This window comes from Dipodomys ordii, unplaced genomic scaffold (assembly GCF_000151885.1).
Source record: "Dipodomys ordii isolate 6190 unplaced genomic scaffold, Dord_2.0 Scaffold11, whole genome shotgun sequence".
Lineage (NCBI taxonomy): Eukaryota > Metazoa > Chordata > Mammalia > Rodentia > Heteromyidae > Dipodomys > Dipodomys ordii.
Window position 1 is genome coordinate 13,027,358 of NW_012267227.1, and position 17,993 is coordinate 13,045,350.

Genomic DNA, 17,993 nt, shown 5'->3' on the forward strand with positions numbered 1-17,993 from the left:
CTATTTCTCACCATTTGCCTTTGGCCATGCACTTGAATTTCTACCTGTAGTGATTAGGGGAGGGAGAGAACTAATGAGGTTTATAGCATATATTTCATAGCATCTCTTTCACTGGTTAAGTGATTATACACATACAAGGCCTACATAATAAATCATTTACAATTGTTCATTGTCTCCATGAGTTCTGTGGATCAAAAATATTCAGAGTAAGGGTTGCATTTTTTTGTTCATTGTTCCCTAAATGATACAGTATAACAACTATTTATATAGCGTGTGTATGGTATTAGGCATTATATATATAAATATATAATTTAGAGAAGATTTAGTCTATACAGGAGGATATGTTTAGGTTTTATGTAAATGCCTTTTTATATAAGGAACTGGAACATTGTCAGAACTTGGTATGTTTGTAGGGGTCCTGGTGCCAAATCCTCCATAGATACTAAGCAATGTCCGTATATGTCTTATATGTATGTATGATCACTCTAAATAGTAAATGTGTACACATACACATATATTCCTATTACTAATCGGCCATACACATTTTAAATTGGATAATAATGTAAAACAGAGTTCTGTGATTAATTTCTTTTTCACGTTAGGAATGAAGTTAAATAGTACCTTACAGTCATGGTATATAATTCATTTCATCTAATATTGTACCTTCAGATGGGAGTGATATACTTTACATTTTACAGATGAAAAACACAAGTCTAGGGACTAAGGGTGTTGCTCAGTAATAGAGACTTGTCTAGCTTTCAGGAGGCCCTAGATTGGATCCCCAGTACTCACCAACAAATGAAACAGGTCCTTGAAGAAAACAACTGAAAGTCATGTGAGTAGTAATGATCCTTAAACATGAGGAATTAGGAGACTGACTCAATATTACTTCTAGTTCTTCACCAAAATCCAACATAACAACAGCATGTTGAACAAGAGGCCTGGCTCAAGTAGTAGAGTTCCAGTCATGAGGGAGAGTGGCTTGTAGACAAGCTGATTTTAAGCTGAAGAGTGGCTGGATCATTTTTTCTTCACACTAGGGCTATATAATATGTGAAAAAAACTGGAAGAGAAGACAATGCTTTCTTTATGTGGCGGTAATGGTCCAAATTTGGTGCCACTGAAGACTGACCAATCTTTGATTAATATTAGTGGAATATTAGTTGGAAGACTATATTATTAGAAATATTCAATTTCAAAGAGAGAAAAGCTGTTCTACAGGGCTGTTCAAGGTAAGAAAAAAGGTAGACCTTTACAATACTTCTGTCTCAAAGGGCAGAATGAATAAAGCTTGTTGCTATTCACTAGGCTCTAATTGAATTATGAAAGGAAAGATTTCGTACGTATAGATGAATAAAACTTCAAAGATATTTTAACAAATCATATCTTAAGGTTCTAAGAATATTTTGTAAAATGGTTTATACCTTTGAACTTCAGAATAGATTAGCTTTGTCTTCTCTGACCTTTGGGTAGCATTTCTCTCTGCTATAGTTTATTATTAGAGATAAATTGTTCTGGGTTTTTCTTCTTCCATAGCTATTATTCTTTTCCTCTTTCTTTTACACAAAAAGAATAACTCTATTTACTTCAGGATATAGTAGAAATGTTCAAGGTGAATTTTCTTTGTGGGTCTAGGAAGTACCAGTACACTGTTTACATAAACTACAACTTCATGGTAATGAGCTGATCAATAAAATTCATCAGACTTTTTCTAAGTGTGTTCTGGAATGCTATGTTGGAAAGTTTATAACTTTTGAAAAGGTCTTCTTAGTATACAAGTAGGAGTATAAGCTAAAACAGACCTGAATTCAGGCCCTGCCATTATTTTGATATAAACAAACCTTTAGTTTATTGAGACAAGCCTCCATTATTTGTCAGATGTAAAACTGGAAGTTTTAAATTGTAATTCCCAAGCATCTCTTCAGACGTGATGAAATAATGTACAGACTGAAAAGAATTCCAAAGACAAGGAAACAAAGGACCTCTTAATTTGTTTTATCGTTTTAGGATGACTCTATATTCTTTAGCTCATATACGGTGTATACATGTGCACATCTGAGGGAAGCTGGGAGGACATGGAATCAAGAGGAAAACGGGTCAAAAAATATAGCAGAGGGGCCCATCAGATAGCCTGGACATTGACAAAAGTGAACTAAACAACTCAAGGGCGGTGATGGGAGGGGGAGAATGAGAAAGAGGAACAGCTGACACTAAGCAAAAAGAAAGAAATGTACATATCACCCTATTTAGTAGAAACAGTTCTACTGTTAAAATTCGTAGAGTTCATAAACTTTGCAGATCAAGGTGATGATTATCATTGTGAAGGTTAAAAGGTATTTGTGACTTTGCTAAGTATAACTGTGCCACAGTATTGTGAAATTTATATAATCACTTAATCTCAATAAAGAACTATTTGGAGGAAAAAAAACTGGAGGGTTTAACCACACAATATTAGATTATCTTCTAATTGTTTTAGTTTTTACTCAAAATGTAGAGTATAAACACTATGCCTTAAGAGACTATAGCACTTTTATTCTGAATTAAATTCCACTTAGAGTAATTAAAAATTATTGAATATTTGGGAGATGTAGGAGAAAAATGAGCAGAAGAGTCACCATATATATTAACTACTATAATTTAGATGTATTACCAATCCTTTTCACATGCTTCTTGTATAGACTTATACCTGTAGGCAACACACAATTTGGTGTCCTCTGGCATAATAGTGAAAAGTCTGCAAATTTTCATGCTTTGTGAATAAATTGGAAACAACCAAAAGTTATTCACCTCTAGTAAGTAGGGTGCATAGCTATGTTGTGTAATTCTATTTAGGGCAATAGCAAACTGGTTTCTTTTATGGTTGGTAAAACTCATTCTGGAATTGGTAAGTTCAAATATATTGGCTGAAATATTTTCAGTAAAACCAGCATCACTGGAATGAGTGCCTTGAATTTCAATCATATATAATTGTATAGGTATGTACACATACACATACACTGGTGTTATTAACAATTTGATTACTTTATATTTATCTCATATTTTGGACAAGGAAGGAATGGATGTTGAAATCTGTACAATGCTTTTAAGGGTCTGATTCTGCTCCCTCCTGTGGTCGAAGGCTATAATATTACAGTGGGTTTCTGCTTGCCCTTAGTCTATCCTACCAGGCATGCAAGACACTATTTCCAAACCTCACAATAACCAGAGTTCTGGCTCCATAATGTGTCCAGGGTCAGAGGCAGGATGGGAACCTGGATCTTTCTGACACCTAAAGGCTTCTGATTTGACTGTCCATATGGAGTGACTGATAGATAGCTTTATTGACATCATTATTGGTTGTTCCAGCAATTGCATCCTGGTAACAGAGTACTTAGCTCTTATTTAAATCCATCTGCCTGCTCTAGGTGTCGATGAGATCCAAGGGGACCACAATTGAGATCAGAGGAAAAGAACAAAGGAAGAAACACTTTTAGGAGACTGAATGCTCAGGAAGCAGCAGGAAGTGCTATTCTCAGCCTTTGTTGTTTGGGAAAGCTCTTGCCTCTGTAAATTTTATAAGGATTAAGAATCAAATAATCCCCTGAAACTGTAGGCTCTCCAAATGCCACACTAAGAATTATTTGACTCTCAATTTTATCAATTTAGAACCAATCCTACCTGGAATTAAACCACGTATTTTTTATTGTCTTATTTCTGAAACACAATGTAGAACATAGCTGAACATTAGTTTAAAACAGAGGGCGTAAAAGTGATTTTAGGGGGAAAAAGGCAAATATTTTATTTAAATTATGTTTCCTAAACTTTATGAAGATCATGTTCACTTAAGACATGTTATAAACTCAAAGTATCAGCATAATGGAGGGATTAGAATTTCTAATTAAACAACATTTCAAAAGAAAAGTTTTATTGTTAGCTCAATGTGGAATTTGGGTTATATTGTGACCAATTTTAAGGGGCTCTATAAGTTTTCTATGTGGATATTTTAGCAATAATTTAAGCTGTTCCAAACAATAGTTCAATACTTCCAAGATCCCCTATTACATATTAAGAGGAAATTGTTTTATATTATGCTGAAATTTTATGTTTTAAAAAGTGATCCTGTTATAGAGATAATAGTCCTATTTTGGATTTAACTTTATGTTTTAAATTTATATAATGCATATTGATGTTTAAATAAAGGTGTTTTTTTAAAACAAGATTACTAAAAGTGAGATAAAGTGGTATAGATGGTAATATAAGATAAATAAAAGGAAGTTAAAAAGTGTCCTAGAGATATTTAAGGAATATTATAAACTTGCCACATATAATATTAGATAAAATAGAAGGACAGGTTTTGTAAGCATACTTCCTACCTTGTGAGGTATTAGCAGATACAGCACAGAGTTGGTATTTGCTCTGAATGTATTTATATTTACTTTGATCATTCACCTTCTCCACTTTTACCTTTCCTGGGTAAATGATTCTAACCTTTGTAGTTTGTTTTTATGGAATATTGAACATTCAGTGAATGTTTCCTGTAGTATGTACTTGTGTTGGTACTTGCTTATATTTGCTCATGTACTTGGCCTAAACCCTATGAACAAAGAATAGTTTCATTAATCCTGCTTCATAGCTGACATAGATGAGGCAGATAGAGGTGACACGTTTGCCCAAAGCCACAGAGTTAGTAAATGGAAGAACTGGGTGTGGAACCCAGGCTGTGTCCAGTTTAGGGTGGGCACTTCCAACTACCTCACTATAGTAATTTTTCCAGTAGAGAGTGCAGTGGCTCTGTCCTCCTCTCCAGGCTTCCAGCGGTTCTTAGCATTGTCACAGACCTTTCAGCAAGCTGACCAGCACAGAGATGTAGAGAATGTAAATCCTCAAGTGAACAGTAGCAAATATGACTGCAAAGTATATGACTTATTTAACAAATTGACTTAAGCTTGAGAATCTTAGAAAAAGGTTCTTAAGTCTTTCACCCACATGTCTACTCCTCAGAGTATCAGCTGCTGTGAAGGAGAGCCCTCAAGTTCATTCCTTATCCATTTCCTTTAGGTTCCTTGGATCTAATTTGGTCTCTGATAATTCTCCTCTTTTAGCTTTCTCAGAATATCCATTCTGTTTCTCCCCAGAGACTGCTACTTGTCTTTAAAGTTAGAAGGCTCTAGATAACTAGAGTGAGATATATTTTTCCCTGTATAATATGGATTGATCTCACTTCAGAATCACCTTTTTGATTTTGTCTTACCCCTACTCCTATAAGGGCAAAATACTATTTATATCTACTACTTAAGGCAATGCTTATTGTTATGTCTATTATTTTCATTAAATGGGACTTTAATGCCTCTACTCTTGCCAGGTCTTAGGGACAGTGCTATATTGTGGTGAACAGGAGAAACAGCAATTTGCCTTGCCTGTAAGCAAGGGTAGGATGTGGCAGTGGGAAAAGAGTTTACATTTCCATTGGGAAGAAATGACAGGGGTATGTGTATGTGAAATGGGGTTGAGGATGCTGGTGTTCTACTCAGTCATATGAATATGATGACACGCAGCCATTTAACTGTGCTCTGAAATGCTCAACCAATTAAACTAACCAAGTAGTAGACAGAGACTGGAAACGCTAGTACTTGAATTTTTACCTGGCATAAAACATCACTGATGACCTGATTTTAAATTTTAGGGACTAGTATAATAATGCAGGACAATCATCTGAATTCTAGGCAATGTATATTATGGGAATAGAACTTGGGGGCTTAGCCTAGTTGATCTCATTTTTAGAAACCAGTAATGAAGCTTAGCTTTTAATAACTGAGTTTATGATGTTGCCTGAGGCCACATTGCATAGAACATAAAACTTATTACTTTTAAATACCAATTTTCTTTATGGTAAGATGCCAGGAAAAGATGAGGGAAAGGTGGTTTTAATCACATCTGTATATTACCTGCCTCTAAAAAAAAGCTATAAGGACCTTATGGTAAAAATGTAAAAAAGGTTTGTGAAGTATAAAATGGCCAGTATTGGAAGTCCCATTGTATTCGGAGAATACACAAATGCATAGATGTGAAACCTTGGAACAGTTCCTACAACAGTTTCCTAGGCAGTATGGTGGACAAACAGGGCTGAAACTAAGGACTCTACCAGTAACTGCTGGGGGTTAATGGAAGGTGATCTGTTGCATGCAATTACTAAGAGAAGCCATACTGGCTCATTCCTGAACACACAGAATCCTTACCATAGAGGTCATTGCTCGGCAACCAGTTAAAATGGACAGCATTGTTACCAAGCTGTTTTAAGCACAGTCATATCTGTCACACAAACTCTTCTGGAAGGTTGTAAGAGAGCTTTCCAGTCACTTACTTTCACTGATGATTTCCAGGGAGGGTATAAAGTACTGGTCACAGACAATGGACACAGCCATGAACATGTAGAAGATAATTAGGAAGTAGATTATAATGCCTCCATCTCTGCTCTCCTGCTTTGTGAAAAATCCTTCAGGAAACTCCGAGGATGGAGAAATAACACATTGGGTGCCATTTTCTGGTAAGGAAAAGGAGGTGGATGTGTGGTAAATGTTGGGGTCTCATACAGAAACCCTACAAAGAGGGTTTCTTTAAGAAAATTGTGGGGTGCTTGGATGAAATTTTGTGAATCCAGTAAAAATGGGCCATACACTTTCCAAAATGATACATAGTTGTAGAGCTTTAGAAAATTTATCTTTGACACTGAAGGAGATTATTTAATAAGTTAATGGAGAAATTAAAAAGAGGAAATTATTAAATCATTACACCAAAAGGGAATTCTGAACCCCCCTCCCTCCCAAAGAAGAAACTATGTCTCTGATGTATTTCTAAGTATTTCTAATAACTGTACAATTTCATTTTTTTTCATTTCAGAGCCCAAGTTGTCCTCAGGCCTGCAAAGAATCACCCACTATTACAGTTTCTAGGATGAAAGATTTTTTTTTTCATGATGAATTCACCAACAATAAAAAAAAAATGGAGACTCGCCTACTTCTTGATCTCTGTGAATTACTTCAGAGGTCTCTTTAAGAACTTATTGAAGGGATAAAAAGTGTTTGATATCCTTCCAACTGCTAAAAATCAGAGCAAATAGAACAGGAAGCAAGCAAAAGGAGAGTGTTTCACCCCTCTGTCCCTTCATCTATCTGTGGCAGGGGCAGTTGAGCCCCATGTCCGCCTACCTGTAGCCTTCGGGAGACTCTGGACCTGGGAGGCACCAGGGAGGGGCAGGCATGCAGAAACCCAGACGCCACAGAGCAGCAGGGCCCTTCTTGCCCATATTGGGCCCCGTCTTGTGTGCATTTCCATTGTGCTTCTTCTGCAGTATGCAGCTTCAGGGAGAAAAGAAGGATTATGTGGAATCATGTGAGGAGTCTCCTTCCTGTCCAATGCCTGCCCAGGGCATATCTCAGCAAGGCCAGCACAGGAGCCAGTCAAGTTTCTCTGATCAGGAGACCCAAGCCCCTGGGAGGCTGGAGGAGTTGGGGAGGAGGGCAGACAAGCCCAGAGTCTCTGTGAACCAACTCAGCCAGCTTGCATATTATGCACAAGTATGGCTTTATATTAATATCTTCATACTAGACCCCTGTGTTTGTTTTTCTCTAGATTTGTAAAGACCTAGGATTTGTGATTGTTTTTACTTCTTTCTCTCTCTAGCCCTTGCTTTTAGGAATAGTTGGTGTTGGTGTATATACCTTTGTTTCGGCACCATTTTAAAATTTCTGTTTGGCTTGCTATCTTTGTCTCCAGTTAGAGATACAAACAAAGGTAAATTAGAAGGAGAGTATAACAATTTAGCCAAGAAATTGCAATGGTTTGAATGAAGGCAATGACAAGGGGGGGTGGAGAGGCTATAAGTTCAAGAATTATTACGTACCTAGAATAGATGCTATGTGATCACTGAGGGACTGCACTTTTTGGTAGGAAAAGCTACCTAAAATGCAAAGTGGACAGCTGAGGCATTGTTCAAATACAGACTACTCTCTACCCCACATGAGCATTTGCTTAAATGTTAAGAATTTGTGGCAGTAACCTGTGGCTAACAGCCCAGGTTCAGGAGCCAGACCATATGATTTGGGTCCTAACCCTGCACTTTAGTAACTATGTGATCATGGGCACGTTATTTAACCTTTCTGATCCTCTGTTTCACTAGAGGGATCACGTCTATTGGGTTGTGGTAACTATTGCATAAATGAATGCATGTAAACTGTCTAGAACAGTCCTCTGCTTTGTGATCAATGCTTATATGTATGTATATATATGTATGTATCTATGATATGAAAGTTTTCATTGTCATTAAGGAATTTTATAGTTCCTTTGTTTTATACTTAGAAACAGGGTATATCTGGTGAAGAGAGGAAATTGTTTCTCGATGTTTGTGATTGGGGGTTGTTAAATTCTCAAGCACCCTGTTGTTTTGCTGGGAATTGCTTCCCGTTATAAATCTCTCTGAAATTGTCATTTCTAGGAAACAGATATCCAGATGTGTGTTGTGGTTGGGAGGCTGGATGATGAGTCATTAAGTGAAGTCCCGTAAGAGCTGATTCTCAACACGTTTTGGGGAGGAGCACCCTGGACCACTGGACTTGTGGCCTCTGGCCCAGTTGTGGCTAAGACTAGGGGAAGAGGTTTTGTGGAGTGGATGTGTCTCTGAGTAAGCTGCTCTGCAAAGCAGAGTACATACTTCCATCAAGTTGTACAAACTAGTTGTACACTAAACACAAGTGAAATGGCAACAGCAAATATAAACCCATAGGGGAAACTTCCAATGCACACTGTGGAATAATCTAAGAAAGGGAGGATGTGTCAGAAGGTACAAGCCAATGACTATGTTGCATGTACTAGGTGCTCAACCAACACAGGTTGATTTGATTATATTGTAATGGTTCTTGAAAATACAATCCTGGAATATGTGTGTTCTTGGTCTAAATTAAATATCCAATTGCATATGGATTTACTAAGAAAAATGAATTACATGTTATAGATTATGTATTTACATTCTTATTGTTATAATATATATTGTATTTGTACATTTGTAGATTTTACATATTAATCCCTCATAATAGGGTCTTCAAAATCTATAAAATGGAACACAGATAAAGTCACAGTATGTTATGGTCATCAATATAATTTTTGTGATATGAATATACTTGTAAGCACACTAGGTTAATAAGTAGAACCTAGCTGGTTGCTGGTAGCATATGCCTACAATCCCAGCTACAGCAACTCAGGAGGCTGACATTGGAGGATCACGGTTTGAAGCCATTTGGAACAGAAAATCTGTTGAAACTCTTACCTCCAATTAACCATGAAGAAGCTGAGGAGGTATGGCTCAAGTGGTAGCATGTCAGCCTTGAGGAAAAAAGCGAAGGGGCAGTGTCCAGGCCCTGAGTTCAAGTCCTAGTACCAGTACGAAACAAAAAGCAACCTCCTCCTCAAAAAAAAACCCAACCAAAAAAGAACTTAGTTGGTCCCCTGCTGTAAAATCATTCAGGCTTATCTCAAACACGTGGGTTTTGCAAAGCACTGAGGACCTGGAACTTCCCTTGCATCAAAATCGAAAGGGGCAGCTCGGCCTGGTATTTTAAAAATATTCAAGATAATGTTATGAGGGATGGAATTACTGGGGTCCATTTTGGTATCTGTACTTTATTTATGCCATGTTGAGTCATCTGCCTCAAATCTGAGGTCACCACAGTCTAAACGTGACTTACCCAATACCTGTGCCAAAGTAAACAAACATACTTAACCACTCAGTTGAACCATTTCCTTAAGTTTCATGAGGATAACAATTTGATACTGTGTTCCTAGTGTTCAACAGAGTGTCTGGCACATGGTGGGTATTAATTTTAGTGAATGAACAAATAAAAAATAGATAAGGTATGCCATATTGTATTTTCCCTTGATAGCATCCACAGGGCCCCAAAAATTTATCAGGCCTTTTCCAACTGCCTTTGTGTCTTATTCAGAATGCTACTGCACAAGACTCTATGTACTTGCTAGAGATGACCCTTAGTCCAGCAGCTGGATTAGCTCTTCAGCTCCACCTGCTGATGCATCAAGTGGATGTTGGGCCTTCCTAGCTTCTTGTGGGAGCCAACACTGGAAAATGTACGATTTGTGCTGTGAGAACTGGTCCTCTTGCAAGGAAGATGGGTCTAGGAATGTTGATCACATCCTGCCCTTTATATCTGTACCATTATCCCCCACATGAAGGTTCTCATAGGTTGTCCCAGTAACAGTGAGGACTGAGGATGGGAAAAGAACAGAGGCAATGGGGCTACTACTACATACTTTGGGGCTGTAAAATTAAAGACCTAGAACACAGTCTCTTTCCCTGTCTGCTGTCTTTAACTCCATGATAATATGTTTTATGTAAACTATGACTTGGGAGAGTACATGGCTTTTGATGAAACTGAGAATCCTGAAGAACATCAGCTGAGAGATATATGAAGAGATAAAGAGATTTTCCTTAACTATATTTGCACAAAATAGAACTTGATATTCTTGGTACTAGTCACTCCTACTTCATTTATGCTAGCCTTACTCCTTCACTCTTAGAGCTTAATCCAAAGCCTTTCCAGAGCATTTTAGTGCTTGCTGGTTTATGGAGTGATCTAGGAAATGGCTTGCTTCCATCTTGGCTTCGTTTTTCACCACCAGCTCTATTTTATGGGGGTGGCAAGCGAGGACAAGAAGTGGAGGGGCCCTGAATCAAGCACGACAGAGTGTGCAGATTTATTTTCTTCACTTTAATATAACAACGCCCCTCAGGGTCTGAGTTAGCATCATCATTTTTCCTTAGTCTGCGATGTGAAGGCTGCCATCTCCTCGTAGAGAGATTGATGCCCCCTTTACTCTGACTAATCAGGACTAAGAAACTCAGCAGGGATTCTTCAAAATTTGCTGGGCTCAGAGGCTCTCCCTTAGGCTTGGAAATCAAGAGTCATAGAGCTCATTAGGATCAAACATAAGATAGTCGTGTCCAGGAAAAGAAAGCCAATAAACACTTCATTACTCTGTCCATGCTGGGGGTAGGCTATACACATCATTTAATGTCTTTTCATAGCAGAGATTCAGGTAGTCGTCCCTGTGTCACTATGAAGCTGGAGAAGCAGAGAAACAGACTGATATCTTGACCACCAGGATGTGAACAGCCTAGTGGATTATGCCATATCGTTCAAGGCGTCTCAGGAGCAGGGCTACAGTCACTCTTAGCAAGTCAAGCTCTTGAATGCATTATGAAAGCTATTACATTCTAGACTGCTGGTTTGGGTAACTCCTAGATCTAAAGCTATGCCTACATCTACTACATCATCATCATCATCATCTTCATGTGGCCATTCTTTCCCAACTCTTCTAGTTCTTCCTCAAGCTGGAGGGACACTGTAGTCTACAAACATGGACATGGGCTTCCCTGAGCACTTTGATGAACAACTGTCCCAACATTCAGAAGTGCATGGAGCACAGAGTGTCTAGCTTCCAAGCCTTACTTCGAGAAAAGCTGTAGGAGGCCACTTGTCTGAGGTTATGTCAGCCAAAGCTGAGGAAGGCAAGAACTCGAAAATCCAGTCACTTGAGTGTGACACAGACAACGCTGGCGAGACTTACTCATTTTAGAGCTCCCTGCTGATTTGGCTGGAGCTTACCACTTCCTAGTCCTGCTTCTCCCCATCACCTTCCTTTCCAAAGTGCTGAGGACCCCATAAATATCCCACACTCCCAACTCCACCTGAATGACAACTTCTTCTATCTCAGCAATGGGTTCTTACCTTCTGGGACGCTTGGCAGAGTTTTGTGCTTAGACCTTCAGACTTTACTCTTGATTTGTATACCATGTGTGTTTAGGAAACTACTTTTTTCCTTTCAGCAAATCTTAGCTTTCAAACTATTGTTCTATGGATAAAAAAAATAAAAGTGAATTTTCAACTCAAAGTTGAGGAATGACTCCTATTCTAGGTTGTGCCTAGCCTTTACTTGAAGCCATGAATGCCATTGATTCAGTGAGCAGTAGCCATAAGGCAAAAAGAAATTGTAAAAAAAAATAGTTGGAAAACATTTTGGAAATATTATTTCCTTGTGTCTTTACTAAAGTCATACTCTGCAGGGCCAGGCAAATGCTGGATGTCTTTCAGCCATGCTACAGTCCTTAAATCCATGGGCTGGCTTTGTCTTAGTCTCTTTTTTTAGGAGGCTCCATTGTTCTAGGCCATTTGGGAAAGTAAGCATGAGGTCTTGAGTTCAAACCACAGTAAAGAAAAAAAAAGGGGGGGCAGGAAAGTCACTTGGTCCTTATATAGGGCAAAGTAGACAGCTTCCTAAACCACACCTTGTGACTTATTATTGAGCATATAGTATAAGCTATGCACTATTCTAAGTCTCTACAGGTGTTGCTGTATTTCTCACAAGAACCTTAAGAGAAAGTTGCTCTGGGTGTCTCCATTTCACCTAAGAGGGGAAGGAGGCACAGAGAAACACAGAACGCAGCTTTTCGAGTTCAGCCTCATGGATTGGGAAGTGAGGGTGTATTCCGTTGCTGGGTAGTTGTTTGCAGAGCAGCCTGCAAACACACTGGGGACGTTCCAGTGCTTGGGGTGGGGGGGGTGGGGGACAGAGGGCCGAACATGGTCCCTGCGCTGCTGGAAGCCAAGGATGGTTAGCACATGCAGGTTTTGGACCATCGCTGAATAATTTTGTGTTTTTGTGGTGTTTTTTTGGGGGGGGGTAATATTTGTGTTTTTGTGTTTCCTTGATGTCTGTCTTCTAGGCGACTACACACCAAGGGACCGCTGCTGTTTAATTTTCTTTGACATCTCATTTGGAAAAAAAAAAAAAAATCACCACCACATTCCTAGGTGGGAAGAAATTCCCCACCTAGGTTTCTAGGAATGATGATTATTGTTTTTTTGTTTGGTAGAGGATGTGTCCTGCGCAGACCATCCTCCATCCATCTCAATGAGTGGGCCCCCTCCCCTCTGGCTGTCATGGGGGAAACTCTTCTTCTCCAAGGCCCTCATCACCTCTGCCATCACCCAGGTTCGCCTCTCCCCGAGCCAGCTCACTGCGGCCTCCACCTGCGGATGCAGGGCCTCGGCCGATGTTCTCCTGGTTAGTCCTCGGTGTGTCTTCCTTGTTTCTGTCTGGAGACTCACCTGCATGGGTGGCTCATGCCAAGTGGCCCAGGCGGACCAAGGTGGCGGAGGCCCGGCCGCGCCCGTCACGGCCGGCTGCGGGGGAAGACGCCGGGCCAAGCATGAGCAGAGTCAAACGCAACCACACGCCAGCAGGCATTCGAAAGGAATCCGTGTCGAGGTCGAATCGGAAGCTGCCGTGACCTTGTGGATTCCAGGGTTGAGCGGGAGCCGGAAGCGCTGTCCCGCCGTCGCCGGGGTTACAGTTCCCCGGATGGTGTCTTGTGTTCTCGCGAGACTCACGCAGGCGCCAGGGCGGCAGGACCCGCGCGGGACCCGGTTGGAAGGTCTGGGGGAAGCGTGTGGTAAGTTCGGGCGTTGGTGGGCCTCGCTTTTCTTAGCTGCGTGGCTTCGTTTTCTTTGAGTGGGAGACCTTGGGAGACCGTGTCCGAGCTCGCACACCCGGGTGGAGCCTCAGGTCTCCTGTCTTGGTTTTCTGTTTCGTGTTTTTAACGGTAATCTGTGAGGTGGGCCCCCGGGACCATGGCCCTGCTCCCCCTCCTCTTCACTGACTAGTCATCACCTGACTGTCGGTCACCTGACTGTCAGTCAGTCATCGCCTGTCAGTCATCTGCCTGAAACCAGTCATCACCGGACTGTCGGTCACCTGACTGTGAGTCAGTCATCATCTGTCAGTCATCTGCCTGAAGCCAGTCATCACCTGACTGTGAGTCAGTCATCACCTGACTGTGAGTCAGTCATCACCTGACTGTCAGTCACCTGATTGTGAGTCATCACCTGTCAGTCACCTGACAGTCAGCTATCACCTGTCAGTCACCTGAGTCAGTCATCACCTGTCAGTCACCTGACTGTGAGTCACCTGACTGTAAGTCACCACTTGACTGTCATTCATCTGCCTGAAACCAGTCATCACCTGTCAGTCACCTGTGAGTCAGTTACCACCTGACTGTGAGTCACCTGACTGTGAGTCAGCTATCACCTGACTGTGAGTACCTTTGAGTCAGATATCATCTGACTGTGAGTCACCTGACTATAAGTCAGTCATCACCTGACTGTCAGTCACCTGTCTGTGTCAGTCATCACCTGTCAGTCACCTGTCTGTGTCAGTCACCACCTGACTGTCAGTCACCTGACTGTCAGTCATCACTTGACCGTCACCTGTGAGTCAGCCATCACCTGTCTGTCACCTGACTGTAAGTCAGCAAAGGACCCCAGACTCTGCGGGTCCCTTCCTTCATCTACTGAGGTCACTTCCTGAACTGCTCTGGTCATGTTTCCCTATATAATCCCGCCCACCACAACTCCCTCTCTCTTTTTCCTTCCCTTCTCCCCCCTCTTCCCCTCCCGCCAATAAAGTTTTCTGCCTGAACCATGTGGTGGTTTCCTTTCAGTGTCCCTTACAAGTCCTTTGGGTGTTCTAAAAGCCTCTTGTACCTTTATGGGCTTCTTTTTTCTTTCTTTTTTTTTCAAGATTTGGAGAATTTTCTGCTTTTATTAAATATATTTCCAATGCCTTTAGCTGTCCTTTCTTTTCTTCCCTCAGAGCCATCAAATGGACATTCAGTCATTTGAGTCCTGAAATACTTTGCAAATTCTTGGCATAATTCTTTTTTTTTTCTCTGTGAGTGAGATATTTTTGTTGGTTTGGTACATGTTTTGACCGTGGACCATGTTAAGATACGTTTGTGCATGGATGGAATGAACCAACAATGAGAAAGATACTGAGAATATAGCAAAGAGAAGGGAATCTGTGAGGTATTTGGGATCAGCCTCCCCAGGACTTTAGAGATGATGCTGTTCTCCTTTCTTGAAGGAACTCTTTGTCTCCTTCACTGAAACAGGAGAGGAGAAGGAAGATGAGAGATAAAGGAGCCTCACAGATTGGGTGGAGAAGAGGATGCCATGAGTTCTTAATCTGATGAGTTTTTTGTTTTTCATACTTTGCTTATGTGGTACTGAGGAATCGAACCCAGGGCCTCAGGCATGCAAGGCAAGCGCTTTACCACTGAGCCATCTTCCCAGCCCATGAGTTGTTTTTTTAATCAGGACGAGCACTTAAAAGTAACGTCTAATTCTTACTGAAGAGGATTTGAGGAGAAAGACAATAGAAAGTAATTGATAATTATCTTGACACTGGAAAGGTAATTGGTTAGGGAACATAGAGGAGTGTTGAGAATTTTCTTCAGGTTTTTAACCATGAATTTAGAGTGCAACATCCACAGGGTGTGTGTGTGTGTGTGTGTGTGTGTGTGTGTGTGTGTTTTAGTAATACTCATTTTCAAATGCATTTGTGTGTAAACTGGGCTCAGTGAGGCTTCATCTTATTCTAGGAAAGGGTGATGGAAGAGTGAAGGAGAAAAAAGAAGAAATCTTCAGAGGCGGTCATGATAAACCATGTCATTTAACTGATGAAGAGGGAAAATAAAAAAGAAGGAATGTGTGGTAGATAAGGAGAGTTGGGTGGGTGGTTTAAGGATATCAATTGTGACAATGAGTCAAGGTAGGATGAAGAGGATTGTTGGAGAGCTGTTTTCAGAAAGATGTTTTTAGGAGATGGTGCTAACTTCAGTAATAGAAAGGTGGTAGTGTGTGGTAATTGAAGCAACTACAGTAACATGAATGAAAGACCCACTGGACAGAAGCAAGACATGCAGCTGATAACTGGGTATGAATGGTCCCCCTTGTGCAAATGTCTCCATGTTTTGTAGCTGGTAGTTTTCTTCCCCACACCTCTGTTATTTTCTGTAGAAAGGGACTACATTTGTCTTGTCACTCCCCTCTCCCTAATGCCCACTGCAGTACCTGGCCCATAAAAATACTCAATAAATATCTACTGAGTGAACAAATAAGGTCATAATTTTAAAAATTCATCAAGTTCTGTCTGAATTGAGAGCTCTACATTGGGATTCCTTTGTCTTGTCTCTACATGGGCTACTTTTGTAAATGGCGTTGCTGCTGAGGAAATGTGAGGACTCCCATTTAACTCCTCTTGTTATTTGGACCTTGCTGAGGAAGTAGTTCCCTCTTTTGTACAATCATCCCTTCATTTGGGCCCCCAAAGGAATCTCGGTTTTATTGCTTGGAAAACAAGTGATTCTCCTTAGTGAATTGATTCTGTGAGTCTCATAAGTAAAAATGTTTTCCTTTTTGTTTTGTGGTCTATGCTCAACTTTAAGAAATATCCAGAAAAATACATTTATCTTTTTCTTAGAAATAGTTTTCCCATTTGTTTTATCTGGTCAGCTATTTCTGACTCCTATGTCTTCCTGATTTCTTTGTGTGTGTGTGTGTGTGTGTGTGTGTGTGTGTGTGTGTGTGTGTGTGTTTCTTTTTCTATTCTAGAAACATTTAGCAAAGTTTAAGGGAGAAAAGACAAGCAGAATGATTCTCAGCTATGAAATAAGTGTGTTCATAGAATCAGAATTCAGAAATGACCTCGTTCTCTGAGGAACCAATATGGAGATTCTGTGGCATGACGAGGCTGCGAGGGAAATAGAGGATGTGTATCTGGAGGGAAAGCTGGGCTACATGAAAGTTCTAGGCATGTATCTTTGTGGAATGGAACAACAGATTTTGAAACAGTGATCCAAAAGAAGGTAAGACTTAGTACTAAAGAACTAGTGATTAGGAGAATGGTTGCTTGAAGCCAATCCTAGAAAAAAAAAGGAGAGACCATACTTCAACAAACAAGCCAGACATGGTCACACAGGACTACTCTGAATCGAACAGGAAGCACAGGTAGGAAGAGGTGGTCTGAGGTTGGATGGGTTAAAGTATGTGACACTATCTGAAGAATAACTAAGGCAAAAAGGGCCTGGGGCTTGGCTCAAGTGGTAGAGTACCTGAATTCAATCCTCTGTAAAACAAAAACAACCTTCCCTAGAATATAATTGAGGAGTTACTGCCAAATGAGCTCTTCTGAGGCTGTTGGTTTTCTGAGTCTCTATAGCTACTTAATGTAAATAATTTGTTCACGGATGTTTGTGTGCAGAATGACAGGCAGTATGCAGTGAGGACTTCAAATTCTTATAGTCTAAGAAGTTGGATCTGTTAGGGAGGAGGTCTGTTAGAGAGCACAACATTAAGATGAATGCATGAATGCGGGTGGGTGCATAAATTGGAACAGCTCTTTTGAAGGGAGGTTTGGCTATGTACAGCAAAACCACAACAAATTTGATCATCAAATATCCTTAGAAACAGTTTGTCTCTAAAGAATAGCCAGAAATACATCTAGAATACATTCATTGAAATATTGCTAATAATGTCAAATATTGACAATAATCTGCATTTCTTTAATAACTATGGCACAATGGAGTACTTTGTAGATATTTAAATGATTAAATAGAAGTGTATTTGGAAATTTAGTCCTAATTTTTAAAAAGTGAATTAGAAAATAATATATACATTGGACCTATTTTTCTAAAAATTAGATACACTATTTATATGAATGCATGAAAAGTCTAGATAAATATATACCAAGATTTTAATAGTGGTTAATTACCAACTGATAGAATAGTCAATTCTTTATTTCTACTATTGGATTATCTACATAATTTCTAGGCTTTTTTGTTTAATAATAATCACGTGTTACTAAATTACCTAAATTACTTCTGTGGCATAAAGTTATATGACACCATTTCTAGCCATGTGCACAGGTTGGCTGGTTGCCTGTTCACCATAGCTATTTAAGAACCTTCAGTTGTAAAAAAACCCAAAAAAACAAAAACCTTCAGTTGTTTCATTTGGGACTATTTGGCAAACAATTAGAAGGAACAGAGATAAAGTCTTGAGACCATATTTTATGGTTGGAAGACTTCTGCCTGTGTAGGCTGTAACTGT

General features: G+C 40.0%; 1 protein-coding gene across 1 annotated transcript in view; it reads right to left on the bottom strand.

Annotated features, from left to right (window-relative positions):
• The window catches only part of Slc24a5 (solute carrier family 24 (sodium/potassium/calcium exchanger), member 5), an 18,612-nt gene extending 11,307 nt beyond the window's left edge, over positions 1 to 7,305 (bottom strand). Inside the window, exons 1-2 of the mRNA XM_013010160.1 lie at positions 7,185 to 7,305; positions 6,341 to 6,520 (exon numbers count right to left, since the gene is read on the bottom strand). Of these exons, the coding sequence (XP_012865614.1) occupies positions 6,341 to 6,520; positions 7,185 to 7,305 (301 nt within the window). The remainder of the gene's footprint in view (positions 1 to 6,340; positions 6,521 to 7,184) is intronic.
• Positions 7,306 to 17,993: the final 10,688 nt, after the last annotated feature.